The sequence below is a fragment of the Palaemon carinicauda genome, chromosome 24 (assembly GCF_036898095.1).
Source record: "Palaemon carinicauda isolate YSFRI2023 chromosome 24, ASM3689809v2, whole genome shotgun sequence".
NCBI lineage: Eukaryota > Metazoa > Arthropoda > Malacostraca > Decapoda > Palaemonidae > Palaemon > Palaemon carinicauda.
Genome location: NC_090748.1, coordinates 3,563,751 through 3,580,333, shown reverse-complemented (window position 1 = coordinate 3,580,333; position 16,583 = coordinate 3,563,751). Strand labels below are relative to the sequence as shown.

Here is a 16,583-nt window from a genome sequence, read left to right as displayed (position 1 = left end):
TTTCTGGATCTTGTTGAATACAAGTCCAGTAGGACTGAGATTTCCATATCCACAGATGTAGGCTACACTACACCCTACAGTATTCTAGAAGTTTTATTCCAGCTGTGACCAAGTTGTGGAACAATCTTCCTAATCAGGTAGTTGAATCAGTGGAACTTGCAGCAAATGCTTTTATGTTGAACAGGCTGACATAAGACTTTTTATAGTTTATATATGAAATATGTCTTAATGCTGTTATTGATTTGAAAATATTTCATTTCAATTGTTCATTACTTCTTATATCATTTATTTATTTCCTTATTCCCTTTCCTCACTGGGCTATTTTTCCCAGTTGGAACCCTTGCGCTTACAGCATCTTGCTTTTCCAACTAGGGTTGTAGCTTAGCTAACAATAATAAAAATATCCAGTGAATGTTGTATCTGGATGACCAGATTATCCAGTACATTTATAGATAGTTTTTGTAATAAAATAATGTATTAGCAAATTCATTGGGTCAGAAACAAATTTGAAATAACTTTCCATATAAAAGGGATTTTGACGAAGGAAAAATCTATTTCTGGGCGAGGAACCTGTGTCGCCCAGTGAAATGCTCCTCTAGCACCATTTCTAAGGCATAGTTATTGCTGAATATACCAGAGAAAAAAAAAGAGATGCATGGAATGCCAGGAATAAACCTAGCTCGCTCACTCGTTGAGTGTCGGTATAGAAAACTGGGGCATGATTGAACCACGACCATAGATCCCTCACCAATTAGACCTCTCCTTCATCAACATCCCCCTCCACCCCTACATCTTCTCACCCCTTATCTTCATTCCTCTATCAGCCCCTGCATTGGTCAGATTTCTTTGAGGAATGTATGTAGATAACCATTTGTATGTTGTTATTGAGAATAGATAGATAAAATAGTATAAAAATGTTATTTTCATTAGTAAAATAAATTTTTGAATATACTTACCCGATGATCATATAGCTGTCAGCTCTGCTGCCCGACAGAAAAACCTACGGGCGGAATACGCCAGCGATCGCTATACAGGTGGGGGTGTACATCAACAGCGCCATCTGTCAAGTAGGTACTCAAGTACTCGATGTCAACATAGAACCAATTTTCTCCTCTGTCCACTGGGTCTCTATTGGGGAGGAAGGGTGGGTCCCTTAATTTATGATCATCGGGTAAGTATATTCAAAAATTGATTTTACTAAGGAAAATAACATTTTTCAATATTAAACTTACCCGATGATCATATAGCTGATTCACACCCAGGGGGGTGGGTAGAGACCAGCATTACATGTTGACATTATTATGAGCTAAGTATTCCGTATTTCATTTTAGCAGTTATTCAAAATAACAAGCATAAAATAAATAAGTACCTGGTAAGGAAGTCGACTTGAACAATTACTCTGCCTTTTTAAGTACGTCTTCCTTACTGAGCCTCGCGATCCTCATAGGATGCTGAGCGACTCCTAGGAGCTGAAGTATGAAGGGTTGCAACCCATACTAAAGGTCCTCATCAAAACCTCTAATCTAGGCGCTTCTCAAGAAATTACTTTGACCACCCGCCAAATCAAGTAGGATGCGAAAGGCTTCTTAGCCTTCCGGACAACCCAAAAATATTAATAAAACATTTCAAGAGAAAGATTAAAAAGGTTATGGAATTAGGGAATTGTAGTGGTGGAGCCCTCACCACTACTGCACTCGTTGCTACGAATGGTCCCAGAGTGTAGCAGTTCTCGTAAAGAGACTGGACATTCTTAAGATAAAAGACGCGTACACTGATTTGCTTTTCCAATAGGTTGCGTCGAATATACTTTGCAGAGATCTATTTTGTTTAAAGGCCACGGAAGTTGCGACAGCTCTAACTTCGTGTTACCAAAAACCTAAACACACTTCCGTCTAAGGGAAGGGTCGGCCATTTAAAAGTGAAAGAGAGTCCATACTCTCTTCGTCACCATAATTAAATCTATCCAAAACGAGTTCAAGTTTTGAAATGAAGATAAAACCCCTGCATAGCGAAAGCTCAAAACTGGAATAGTGTACTTCACCAAATCGTTGTGAAAACAAATCCAGTTAGTAACAGCGTATTTAGTAGGTCTTGCCAGTGGCACGACAGAGAGAAAATTGGTTCTATGTTGACATCGAGTACTTGAGTACCTACTTGACAGATGGCGCTGTTGATGTACACCCCCACCTGTATAGCGATCGCTGGCGTATTCCGCCCGTAGGTTTTTCTGTCGGGCAGCAGAGCTGACAGCTATATGATCATCGGGTAAGTTTAATATTGAAAAATTCTGGTATACAGTAAACAGTAAAAGGGGGAAAGTACAGTCTTCAAAGTAGCTCCCCAGTTTCATTTAAGGAGAGCTGTGTAATATTGCCTATTTCATAAACTACTGTACAAAGCTACGTTAAGCGTGTTTATCAACCTTCTGAATCCCAGGTATTTTTTACAACATTCAGCACTATGAGGTGTAATCTATGGCAATTGTGTGAAAAATTTATTTGGACAGAGTTGGAATTGATAAGGTTAATTGCGAGTTACAAATCTATGGTAAAGTAATATGGAAATTTATAAAAAATGATACATGGTTTCACTATTCAATATTTGTGGTAGCCTGACCCATGAATGTCTAGCATGAATACTTTATAAATAGACTGTTGAATTATCTCATAACCGAACTTATACGAAAATGTGTTCCTCCACAAACTTCCCTAGGTTATGGTCCACAGTGGTTAGCCCAACTAGCGTAAGCCATGTCTGTTGCTAAGAATGTTTGCTGCTAGCATACTTTTTGACAAAATTAGTGTAAATCCACTACCTAGGTGGTATGTATTGGCCAAAGGAATTAATATGCAAGAGCTAAGCTACATACATGCAAAAGTAGATTTGCATTGTTAAAACTACTTGAAGTTATTCTAGGCAATCAGTGTTGGTTGCAGCCTACTTAAATGTGGCTAATCTAGCAATTTAGTTTATCTGGCTAGACTTGTCCTTGTGTCGAGTTGGATTAGTGAGCCATATTTGATGAGTGGGATTAGTATAGGTAGTATAGGTAGTAGCGGTGGTGGTGGTGGTGGTGGTGGGGGGCAGTAGCTGTAGTGAACGACACCTCGTAGTAACGGGGGATTTTGAGGAGGGAGAAGTGTAATTGGAAAGGGACCTCTGGTAGTGGTATCACTCGCCCCAGTTTTAATACCGACACCCTTTAGGGGTGAGTGAACTGGACATATTCCTGGCATTCCATGCAACTTTTTTCTCTGGTATATTTAGCAGTATTTATACCTTTGAAACGGTGCTTTAAGGAACATTTCACGGAGCGACACAGGTTGAGCCCAGAAATAGATATTTCATTCATCAATATCCCTTATCTATACATTTTTTAACTATTTTTTTAATCTCAAACTTATAGTCAAGATTCTATAAATATTAGAAATTCTAAAAGGTAGGAGGAACTTTTCAGATATGTAGATAGAGAACAATTCCCATTGTTCACCATTCATATCCCACTGGGAGCAACCTTATCTAGTATAACCAATAACCAATACTAAAGATATTTTCCAATGCCGTATTCTATATTCATTATTTGCTCCTCAATAGCATCGCTGATTTGTACATCTCGCTTAGCAATTTGGATCTCAACTTTCAAGATCTCTCATTCTTAATGTTACAGCCCTAGGAATATCTTTTAAAATATCATTAGTGGTAATATAAACAGGTTCACCACGACGGATGAACCAGTTGTTGCTACTATAGCGTGATTCCTATCCTCAAGATTCTACTATAGTGTGATTCCTATCATCAGGATTCTACTATAGTGTGATTCCTATCATCAAGATTCTACTAAACAGTAGTGAGATTCCTACCTTATTTTTTTGGGTATAAGGTGATTCCTACCAAAGGAGGATAGATAGAGCATACTTCTTGACACTATTTCAATCTATTCTATAAAACGTGCAGAAAAATCCATAATATGCACTTTAGGTTAGGTTGGGTTAGGTAAAATTGTCGTTTTGTTTACACTGTTTGCTTGTTTAGTTGGTTTGGTAACGCTTAATTGAGGTGTTACTCTTGTAATAACACCTTGGAAGGGGAATATTACATTATTTGGTTTTTGCTTGGTAGGAATCCCCCTATAGTAGATTTGAATCCCCACATTGAGGTGGGAACAGAAAATGAGGATAGGAATCACGCTATAGTAGCACCAACCAGTTTATATCAACTCTTAGAATATTTTTAAATAGATTACTTTGTATCATAATGAATTATTCTTATTGTACAAGTACTTTACTGTGCTGTGCTGTACAAACAATGGGGTTACTGCACTAAATGTTCAGTGGCCACTTCCCTCTTGGTAAGGTTAGAAGAGACTCTTTAGCTATGGTAAGCAGCTCTTCTAGGAGAAGGACACTCCTAAATCAAACCATTGTTCTCTAGTCTTGGGTAGTGCCATAGCCTCTGTACCATGGTCTTCCACTGTCTTGGGTTAGAGTTCTCTTGCTTGAGGGTACACTCGGGCACACTATTCTATCTTATTTCTCTTCCTCATGTTTTGTTAAAGTTTTTATAGTTTATATTGGAGATATTTATTTTAATGTTGTTACTCTTCTTAAAATATTCTAGTTTCCCTTTTTCCTTTCCTCACTGGGCTATTTTCCCTGTTGGAGCCTCCGGGCTTATAGCATTCTGCTTTTCCAACTAGGGTTGTAGCTTAGCTAGTAATAATAATAATAATAATAATAATAATAATAATAATAATAATAGTATGAGGACAATTTACATACTGAAAAATAAACAATACACACACTCCCACAAACAGCTGTCATAATTCAATATAAATTATCATTATTATTACTTGCTAAGCTGCAACCCTAGTTGGAAAAGCAGGATGCTATAAGCCAAGGGCCTCCAACAGAGAAAATAGCCCAGTGAGGAAAGGAAAAAGTGAAAAAAATATTCTAAGAGTAACATCATTAACCCTGGATAGGTACGCTCCTCGGACACCCCTTTAAGGGTATACTCGGACGCGAACGACCCCGACGCCAAAAAAAATTCTTGAAAAATCAGTTTTTGCAGTAACCTCCTTTTTTCTTTTGCCAAAAAAAACTTCAATGAATGCTTAAAACAACTGTATAGATAAATACTACTCATCTGCAGAAAAACTATTTATTATAAATATTTTAAAAAATTAAGTAGAAAAAAAAAAGACCTGACATAAAAATTCATAAAAAAAAAGTTTATACATATATACACAAATCCTTTTAGGAATTGATTCTTGAATGTTTAGGACACATCTTGATGTATTTTGGATGAAGTCAGACCCATGGAGGTGAAGATCTGAAATGAGAAAAAAAGGGTAACTTTTTTTGGCCAAAAAAATTTGTCCAAATTTCATGAATTTTTTTGGGTACCCAAATGAAATAGGAAGTGGCTAATTTTTTTAGGGAATAAACATATGTTATCCTAAAATAGAAATATGTAAAAAAATCTTCATTATTTTGTAAATTACATTTATATCAGGGGCCATATCTAAAGGTAATTTTTTGAGTACTTAGAAATTCCGTAAAAAAATACATATATTTAATATATAATATGATATTTATGCAGGTAAAAATATACCAAAATATCACAAATTCTATTGGGAACAAGAATATATATAGATAGGGCAGCTTACGCTTCGGATATGTCCACAAAATGGCCGCCAACCACACTGACTCAGACTCCCTAATCTGCCACTTGAAATGTAGGAAGGGTATGTCAATTTCAAGGTGTTATTTACTAATCTAATTATTATTGGATATGCATAAAAATTGTATGGTGGGTTGCTGGATAATTGTCGATTATTTTACGACTATAAAATTAAAATTCTGACCCAAAAAAATTTTTTTGAAGGGAAATAAAATCGAAAAAAAAATGTAAAACAATATTTTAGCTAAAAAAATTTGATGATATTCAATCAAAAAAAAAGTAAACAAAATTTTCCGACAAATAAACATCTAGAGGAATCATTACTCTGTGATAGTTCCTTAGTACGTAGTAATTTTGAAAGAATTGGGAAAAAACGAAAAAATGGCAATCACCGGAAAATCGAACACATACCTATATATACGCCATATCTGGCTAAAAAAAAGATAGGCATGGGTAGCCAGATCATCTAGAAACACTTTCCAACACTATAAAAATATAAGTTTTGCGACACTACTTGCCAATTCCTTACGGTAACATGACTAAGCAAAAAAATGCAAAACAAATAAAAAGGGGCACTCGCGGAAAAATGGCTAACATTCTAATATACGGCATTTCAGAAAAAAAAAAATTCAGCCACGTGCTAGGCAAACCATCAAGGCACATTTTCCGACAAATAAACATCTAAATGAATAATTACTCTGTGATAGTTCCTTAGTACGTAGTAATTTTGAAAGAATTGGGAAAAAACGAAAAAATGGCAATCACAGGAAAATCGAACACATACCTATATATACGCCATATCTGGCTAAAAAAAGAAGATAGGCATGGGTAGCCAGATCATCTAGAAACACTTTCCAACACTATAAAATTATAAGTTTTGCGACACTACTTGCCAATTCCTTACGGTAACATGACTAAGCAAAAAAATGCAAAACAAATAAAAAGGGGCACTCGTGGAAAAATGGCCATTCTAATATACGGCATTTCAGAAAAAAAAAATTTCAGCCACGTGCTAGGCAAACCATCAAGGCATATTTTCCGACAAATAAACATATAAATGAAATATTACTCTGTGATAGTTCCTTAGTACGTAGTAATTTTGAAAGAAATGGGAAAAAACGAAAAAATGGCAATCACAGGAAAATCGAACACATACTTATATATACGCCATATCTGGCTAAAAAAAAAAATAGGCATGGGTAGCCAGATCATCTAGAAACACTTTCCAACACTATAAAAATATAAGTTTTGCGACACTACTTGCCAATTCCTTACGGTAACATGACTAAGCAAAAAAATGCAAAACAAATAATAAGGGGCACTCGCGGAAAAATGCCCAACATTCTAATATACGGCATCTCAGATAAAAAAAAAAAGACATGCACGTGTTAGCCCAACCATCAAGGCACACTTTCTAACACATAAACATGAAAAAAAAATCAATAATATACGGCAATTCCTTACTACGTAGTAAATTTTTACAAATATTGAAAAAAAACAGAAATTGGCAACCGCAGTTAAATACCCAATATACCAATAACTACGTCGTATCTGACAAAAACAAAATCACGCATGGGTAGCCAGATCATCTAGACACACTTTCCAACACTAAAAAAGCAAAAGTATTACGACACTATTTCGCAATATCTTACGGAAAAATGACTTGGGAAAAAAATGAAAAAAAATGAAAAAGGGACACTCGCGGTAAAATGCCCGACATTCTAATATACGACATCTCAGATAAAAAAAAAAGACATGCACGTGTTAGCCCAACCATCAAGGCACACTTTCTAACACATAAACATGAAAAAAAAAAAAATGAATAATATACGGCAATTCCTTACTACGTAGTAATTTTTACAAATATTGAAAAAAAAACAGAAATTGGTAACCGCAGTTAAATACCCAATATACCAATAACTACGTCGTATCTGACAAAAACAAAGTCATGCATGGGTAGCCAGATCATCTAGACACACTTTCCAACACTAAAAAAGCAAAAGTATTACGACACTATTTCGCAATATCTTACGGAAAAATGACTTGGGAAAAAAATGAAAAAAAATGAAAAAGGGACACTCGCGGTAAAATGCCCGACATTCTAATATACGACATCTCAGATAAAAAAAAAAGACATGCACGTGTTAGCCCAACCATCAAGGCACACTTTCTAACACATAAACATGAAAAAAAAAAAAATGAATAATATACGGCAATTCCTTACTACGTAGTAATTTTTACAAATATTGAAAAAAAAACAGAAATTGGTAACCGCAGTTAAATACCCAATATACCAATAACTACGTCGTATCTGACAAAAACAAAGTCATGCATGGGTAGCCAGATCATCTAGACACACTTTCCAACACTAAACAAGCAAAAGTTTTACGACACTATTTGGCAATATCTTACGGAAAAATGACTTGGCAAAAAAATGAAAAAAAATGAAAAAGGGGCACTCGCGGTAAAATGGTCCTCGTGGTGATGAACGACATTTTAACTAAAAAAAAAAACATGCACATGGTAGCCAAACAATCCACCAAGAATTTCCACAACTGATAACCTATACAAGTTGCACCATTCTACGACAATTTCATAATACGTAATAACTTTGATAATTATGCAAACTACCCTAGAAGGGTAAACTCGGACGCGAACGACCCCGACGCGTCTCAGAAATCGGGGAAGGAGTACAGCTACAGCAATGCACATCTGGACACTACTAGAGCGTGTAGGGGAGACACCTCCTGCAGGTCGATCACCCACAAATTCAGTCACGGGGGTGAGTCACGTGAGAAAAACCTGTTTTTTTTTGACGCTCGGGGTCGCAAACGACCCACCGTACCTATCCAGGGTTAAAATAGATATCTCCTATATAAACTTTAATAAAACAAGAGGAAGAGAAATTAGATAGAATAGTACACCCTGGAGCAAAACTTAATATAATTATCACAGTTCTATATATGTATAATATAAAGTAATATATAGTATACAGTACAATACATTCAATTCTCCAATATCACTGAAGTAAACTATAAAAAAAAAACATTCAATAATACAGGAAAACAAAGTGCATTAATGACTAACATGATCATTTCATCTGGGATCAAAGGATGAATTTCGGTGCTATTATAGTATGCTATCTACCGCCCATTTTGCTATCTACCGCCCCTTTCTGACTATAGTATGATACCTACCATCAGTTCCTAAAGAGACAGTCTACTTGCTAATCCGCCTCTAATAAGGAGGATCACTACCGACTTGATAACCTAACCTAACCTAACCTACAAACTGCTTATAATTATGCACCCATGTTGTCCTGCCAATAAATACTATTAAACTATCATTAAAGTCCAATGAGGATAACATACGGGTGGTAAGTCATCTGTTTGATAATCCTCATCAAACAGGAGAATTAACACTGACAGTAGATAACATACTTTGTGGTAGATACCATACTATAGTAGAAATTCGACGGTAGATAGCATACTATAATAGCACCTGAATTTCTGTATCATGATTTCACGGATATTATATCAAAGCTCGGAGGTATACCACACACAGTCTCAAAAGCCCCACTTTCATGTCCTCAGAGCACAATTTGCAAAATTTTCAAGATGTTGCTACACTAACACAATAAAATGATAAAAGCATTCCTTCATAGTACAGCCTCCCTCCCTTATCTACAAACAATGCTATCATCATATAATCAGCCAGCACCGACTCAGATATTAAGGGAAAAATTATGAAAAAATATAAACATTCTTACACTTAACTCTTAGTCTAAGAAAATAGCAGCCTTTTATTAGATAAATTAAGAGCTAACATTTTAAAATCTACAAGTTTTACCTAAAATGTTTCTACCAATTACTACAAATAATTATTCACTTACAAACAGCTTCTCAGGGCCTATTGTGATTGTAAGCCGACGACCTCCTACACAGCACGTACAAACATGCACAGCATAGCCTACTGTACATATACATATAAACATACATACATAAATACATTATTTATATATATATATATATATATATATATATATATATATATATATATATATATATATATATATATATATATATATATATATATATATATATATATATATATATATATATATATATATATATATATATATATATATATATATATATATATACATATATATATATATATATATATATATATATATATATATATATATATACTGTAGGTTTGTATTTTCTTAGCTCATCAATCCATCATCTTCTCTTCCTTTCCCTACTTCGTTTGTAATCTCTAAGGAGCAATTCTGTTACTACATTCTTAATGTCCATCTATCATCTGTCATTCTCATTATGCGTCCTGCTCATGTCCATTTCTTTTTCTTTCATGTTGTTAGAATATCCTCTACTTAAGTTGTTCTGGCCTATGCGGTAACATCCCTGATGGGTGATCGCCAGACTGGGGTTCTTATCCCGCACAACCTCCTTGGTTCTTTTAGTGGCTGCAACCTCACCATCCTTCTGTGCTGAGGATGGGGGGTTTGGGAGAGCCTGTAAGTCTACCTGCTGACTCATAGCAGCCAATACCTGGCCCTCCCTGGTCCTACCTTGGATATAGAGGTGCCTTGGGCCTTAATCATATGTATATATGTCCTGTTTGCTAGGGTAATGTCACTGTCCTTTGCCTCTGCCATTCATGAGCAGCCTTTAAACTTTTAGTTTGCTCCCGTATTCCTGTTTTTCTTTTTCCGTCTCTTAGGAGAAGGACACTCCAAAATCAAACCATTGTTCTCTAGTCTTGGGTAGTGCCATAGCCTCTGTACCATGGTTTTCCACTGTCTTGGGCTAGAGTTCTCTTGCTTGAGGGTACACTCGGGCACACTATTCTATCTTATTTCTCTTCCACTTGTTTTGTGAAAGTCTTTGTAGTTTTTATAGGAAATATTTATTCTGTTGTTACTGTTCTTAAAATATTCAATTTTTCCTGTTTCCTTTCCTCACTGGGCTATTTTCCCTGTTGGAGCCCCCAGGCTTATAGCATCCTGCTTTTCCAACTAGGGTTTTAGCTTACCAAGTAATAATAATAATAATAATTAGTATTAATCCTATAATCGTTCTTAGCAAGACTCTTTGAGTTGGAACTAGCTTATGTTCTAAGGCTTTAGTAAGGCTTTAAGTTTCAGGTGCATAATACTGGTAGCCCCGCCCATCAGATTTAATACTCTTCTTATTAGAGAAAGTGGCATTTTACTTTTTACAATCTCATTTTATCAAAAACTTTCCATCTCATACTTATACTTCTTTTAATTTTGGTCTGGTGTCCTGGGGAAACACTTACTATCTGTCTTAAGTACAATTATGCATTAACAATCTCTGGAGTTTTGTCCATAATCATTAACTGTTGTGTCTGCATTTTCACTGAACATTATCTTAGCTTTATTCATATTCATTTTCAGTCCTACATTTTTATTCTATTCAAATAATCTATCATCCTTTGCAATTCCTTTGTTTTTTGTTACAAATATACCCTGTGATATTTGGGTTGTTATTACAAAAGTAATATGTATGTATGTATGTATGTACGTACGTACATACATACATACACACAGCTTCTGATAAACCTTTAACGTAAAAGAAACATTGCAGTGTACCATAAAATTGTTAAAAAACAATAAAAGAAGAGAGAGATCAAAAGTAGGCATTTGCAAACTAAGGTTACTGTTCTAACTACAAAATATTTATAATTATTATTACTAACTAAACTACAACCCTAGTAGGAAAAATAGGATGCTATAAGACCAAGGGCTCCAACAGGGAAAAAAGCCCAGTGACGAAAGGAAATGAGGAAACAGATGGAATAGTTTACCGTTGTGTACCCTTCAGCAAGAGAACTCTAACCAAAAACAGTGCAAAAATATGGTACAGAGGCTATGGCACTATCGAAGATGACAGAAAACAATGGTTTGATTTTGGAGTGTCCTTCTCCTAGAAGAGCTCCTTACCATAACTTAAAGTCTTTTCTATCCTTACCAAGTGGAAAGTAGCCACTGTACAATTACAGTGCAGTAGTTGACCCTCTGTACGGTTATTTTAGTGTCGTCAAGTGTATGATGAGAGAGGAGAATGTGTAAAGACTAGGCCAGACTATTCGGTATGTGTAGAAAAGAAAAAATGAGCCGTGAACAAAGAGGGACCCAACGTAATACTATCCGGCCAATCAAAGGACCCAATAACTCTCTAGCAACAGTATCTCAATGGGTGGCTGGTGCCTTGGCAAGCCTACTACCTACAAACAGAATTGAGATTTAGAATAATAGACAGACTAACTACATATCTGCAATCATAATATTAAATACTGTATGAGTAGCCCTATTCTATTTCTTACTATCTACTACAATACTGGCTATCGTAGTCTTAAAAGACTAAGTGCCATACGCTAGTTTCCATTCAATTATTAGTAGTTAATAACTTAACTCTCAATTATAAGTAATTTTTCTATACAATATATCCTAACATGCTAAGCAAATGAAATATATTCAATATCAGATACTGTACAGTCATCCTACATGCTAACTATCATTGTGTAATGTTAGGAATATTAGTACGCATATAATAAAATCAAAAGCTTAATCTTCATCAGATTATCCATCAATTCAAATACTATACCTGTATAAAGCCTCCATTTTATCTTTTGGCGACTGAGCCTGGGGACAAAACTTGACCATGTTCATTACCGACTCTTTAGAAAACATCCACAAAAGCCACATTTCTTTTCTAACGCGAGCATGAGTTCCAAGCTTACATTTGGATTCCTTAGGTATAGCTCTCCTCGCTACCCTTCTAATGGCTGTAGCAACAAACTTTCCACTTTCGATATCTCTTCTACCAATCTCCTCCACATTTCCATCAAGGTTTGCCTTCCGCATCCCTTCAGTTCTTTTAGGGAATCCATGCACAGATGGAAATTTCAGTTTATGCTTTTTCTCCATCTTTTAACATTAATTCTAAAAGGAAGAGAAACAAGGAGTAAGAGCCCACACGGTTATCTGAAAGCGAGATCGGTAAGCAAATAAAAGGAACAGAGAAGCTGAATGACTTTAATTATTAATGACTTAAATTTCCTGAAAGCAAAATTGAAAAAGCTCATACTTAATTCAAACTATGGAATAATTGGATCTAAATTCCAACAAATACTGGAAAAAACAGTAGAAAGGTCTCTAACTTACAAACTTTCAAATCTTCTGTGGATAATCAGTAACTCTAGTAAAACACAACTTGTGTCAGTCCGAAAATATTACCTGAAAAGGGAACTTTGTTAAGAGTTTACAAAAACCAATTCGGTTATAGGAATATACAGTAGTTGTGCACCTGCCTCGTGTTGTCATCTACAATGAGCTGCAAAAAAAAAAATCATTTCAAGTAAAGCCATGGCCCCTCATTCACAGCGGTGTCTGAGAGGGAGTGAGAGAGAAGAAAGAGACGGAGAATACTAATACAGTATTGTTATTGTTTTCATTAATTGTCTTTCACGCTAGGATTACAGTCCAGAGCAATATACCTTGTTTTAAAACTATACATACATACATACATATACCAAGGCACTTTCCCCAATTTTGGGGGTAGCCGACATCAAAACAAAAGAAACAAAAAAGATGAAGCTTCATAACGCAGAATCTCCTACTGCTGCTACCTCCGCAGTCATCTAAGGCACTGGAGGAAGCAGTAGGGCCTACCGGAACTGTGTCACTATGCAGACACATATACATCCAATACATAATTTTAAACTTACACTATAGTGTATACCAGTTTAAAATCATCATATCTTCCTTAACCTCTATGAACAAGCCACTAAACTCATCCACAATACTAATTAATTTGGATAAAAATAAATTGATGACATCTCTCCTTTGATGTGCTACTCTTTCTTTCAAAAAAAAAAATTCCCATCACCAATGTTGTTTTAGTCCGAGTTGCAAGATCTGCATAAAATCTTTATTATAATTGTTGACAAAGTCATAAAAAGCCACATTACATTGAAAGTCCTCATTCAAATTAAGCAAAATACTTTGGATAATGAAATGCAATGCAATATAGGAAGTAGGTTGGCCTGGGCACCAGCCGCCCGTTGAGATACTACCGCTAGAGAGTTATGGGGTCCTTTGATTGGCCAGACAGTACTACATAGGACCCTTCTCTCTGGTTACGGTTCTTTCCCTTTGCCTACACAGACACCGAATAGTCTGGCCTATCCTTTACAGATTCTCCTCTGTCCTCATACACCTGACAACACTGTCATTACTAGACAATTCTTCTTCACCCAAGGGGTTAACTACTGCACTGTAATTGTTCAGTGGCTACTTTCCTCTTGGTAAGGGTAGAAGAGACTCTTTAGCTATGGTAAGCAACTCTTTTAGGAGAAGGACACTCCAAAATCAAACCATTGTTCTCTATTCTTGGGTAGTGCCATAGCCTCTGTACCATGGTCTTACACTGCCTTGGGTTAGAGTTCTTTTGCTTGAGGGTACACTTGGGCACACTTTTCTATCTAGTTTCTCTTCCTCTTGTTCTGTTAAAAGTTTTTATAGCTTAAATAGGAAATATTTATTTTAATATTGTTACTATTCCTAAAATGTTCTACTTTTCCTTATTTCCTTACCTCACTGGGCTATTTTCCCTGTTGGGGCCCCTGGGCTTATAGCATCCTGCTTTTCCAACTAGGGTTGTAGCTTAGCATTTAATAATAATAATAATTCAAGTTACCAGTGCAATGATACTGTAGGCTCTTTAAGACATCTCGCAAAATTATTAATGATGAAGTAATAACAGCAACTTGTCTTAAAGTATTTCTGATACAATAAAGTAGTTTTGTTGCTTATCTCGTTAATGGTAGTAGGTTGGCCAGGGCACCAGCCATCAGTTGAGATACTACTGGTAGAGAGTTATGGGGTCTTTTGACTGGCCAGACAGTACTGCATTGTATCTTTCTCTCTAGTTACGGTTCTTTTTCCCTTTGCCTATTCTCTACATATTATTCTCTGTCCTCTTACACCTGACTAAATTTAGATTACCAAACAGTTTTTCTTCTCTCAAAACTGCACTGTAATTGTTCAGTGGATACTTTCCTCTTGGTAAGGGTAGACGAGACTCTTTAGCTATGGTAAGCAGCTCTTCTAGGAGGAGGACACTCCAAAATCAAACCATTGTTCTCTATTCTTGGGTAGTGCCATAGCCTCTGTACCATGGTCTTCCACTGTCTTGGGTTAGAGTTCTCTTACTTGAGGGTACACTCGGGCACACTATTCTATCTCTTTTTTCCCCTCTTATTTTGTTAAAGTTTTTATTGTTTATATAGGAGATATTTATTTTATGTTGTTACTCTTCGTAATTTATTTTATTTTTTTCTTGTTTCCTTTCCTCACCGGGATATTTTCCCTGTTGGAGCCCCTGGGCTTATAACATTCTGCTTTTCCAACTAGGGTTGTAACTTAGCAAGTAATAATATACTTCAAATACAGCCTAGTATCTTGGCAAGACAAAAATCTTAAGTGACACTTCCCTCTCTTGTATATAATCAAGATAAAATACTCCTGGAAAGTTAAGTGAACAAACGTAGAAAGAAAACTTTGTTGATGTTAAAGAGATACAACCTCATTAAGCAAAAGTTAAAGGAAAATTCAGATTAAAGTTATGAGAATCAAACCCTGACGATATCATGCCATACAGTATTGTATTTGCATACATTCTGCAATCAACAGCCAATGGGTACTGTACTTAAATCCTTCGCATATATTTTTGGCTATAGATCCCATTCTATGAAATTCCCTTGATGTTCATATAGTATTGCTTCTTCTCTGAAAGCTGTTTAATTGTAATTCCCCGTATAATTTCTAAAATGTTCTAAGTCTCCCATTTTCTCTCCCTTCATTAAACACATGCCCGTAGTAAAGAATTAGAACATTCTAGGGGTAAATGGTAAGAAAACAACTCGCCAGTCTTTTTGCCCTTAAAGTTTCTCTGTAATTACGGTTTAGTTTAGCCGTTCTCCAGATTGCTTACCTACTACTGCGCATCAAGATGTTTTCCCCTAAATTTGATCATGATCTGCATTCTCTTTGTATATTATTTTGAGAGCAATACTGTGATTCGAATATCTGTTGTGAGGAGTGGGCTTGCCTCCCATTTCCTCTCATTGAAAACTATGTTTCAACGGTTACCGATCAAGTTAAAAGTTTACAATACAAAAAAGGAAAATCCAGGAATGACTAGACTGTTAATTATAGTGGAGATGACGACGATAATGACACGTATCCACCTTTATACAATTAACATAATCAGCCAATTTTCAAAAGCGATGAGCTTCAAAAGCTCTTGACATCACTAGATTCCTTTGTTAAAATTCTCAAGTTTTAAATCCTCTCTTGAAAAGAGGTAATTCTGAGCCTAAATGCCTGGTTGCCAAACCTGATCGAAATTCCCAAGTTGAGTCTAGTGTAAATGGTTTTTTTTTTCTTTTAATATAGTTTCTGGAAGTTCAGCAGAGATTCGAAAGCTTCGCATAGTGTCAAATTCATTCATTACTTTAGATCCTTCTGCTACTAAAACCTTGCATTACCAAAATCCTAGGTGCTCTATTAGACAACTATACTCAATTTTTTTTAATGAGGCGCATTTGAACTGACTCGCAGCGGTGCCCTTTTAGCTCGGAAAAGTTTCCTGCTATCTGATTGGTTAGAATTATCTTGTCCAACCAATCAGCGATCAGGAAGCTTTTCCGAGCTAAAAGGGCACCCTTGCGAGTCAGTGCAAATCTACCTCACTAAAAAGAATTGACTATAGATTGTGAGGCAGAAGACAAAGGATCCTAAAATCCCTCCACTCGCTAAAGTACGGGCCCATAAAATATTTCAAATTACA

General features: G+C 35.8%; 1 protein-coding gene across 7 annotated transcripts in view; it reads right to left on the bottom strand.

Moving 5' to 3' along the window:
- The window catches only part of LOC137618047 (uncharacterized), a 590,306-nt gene that overhangs the window by 567,872 nt on the left and 5,851 nt on the right, over positions 1–16,583 (bottom strand). For 5 of the 7 annotated variants that reach the window (XM_068347975.1, XM_068347979.1, XM_068347981.1 and 2 more), the window contains exons 2-3: positions 12,896–12,967; positions 12,336–12,673 (exon numbers count right to left, since the gene is read on the bottom strand). The exons of 1 other annotated variant lie outside the window; for it this stretch is intronic. In XM_068347975.1, the coding sequence (XP_068204076.1) occupies positions 12,336–12,658 (323 nt within the window). In that variant the 5' untranslated portion in view covers positions 12,659–12,673; positions 12,896–12,967. The remainder of the gene's footprint in view (positions 1–12,335; positions 12,674–12,895; positions 12,968–16,583) is intronic. One more of the 7 variants, XM_068347976.1, reaches the window with a different exon arrangement.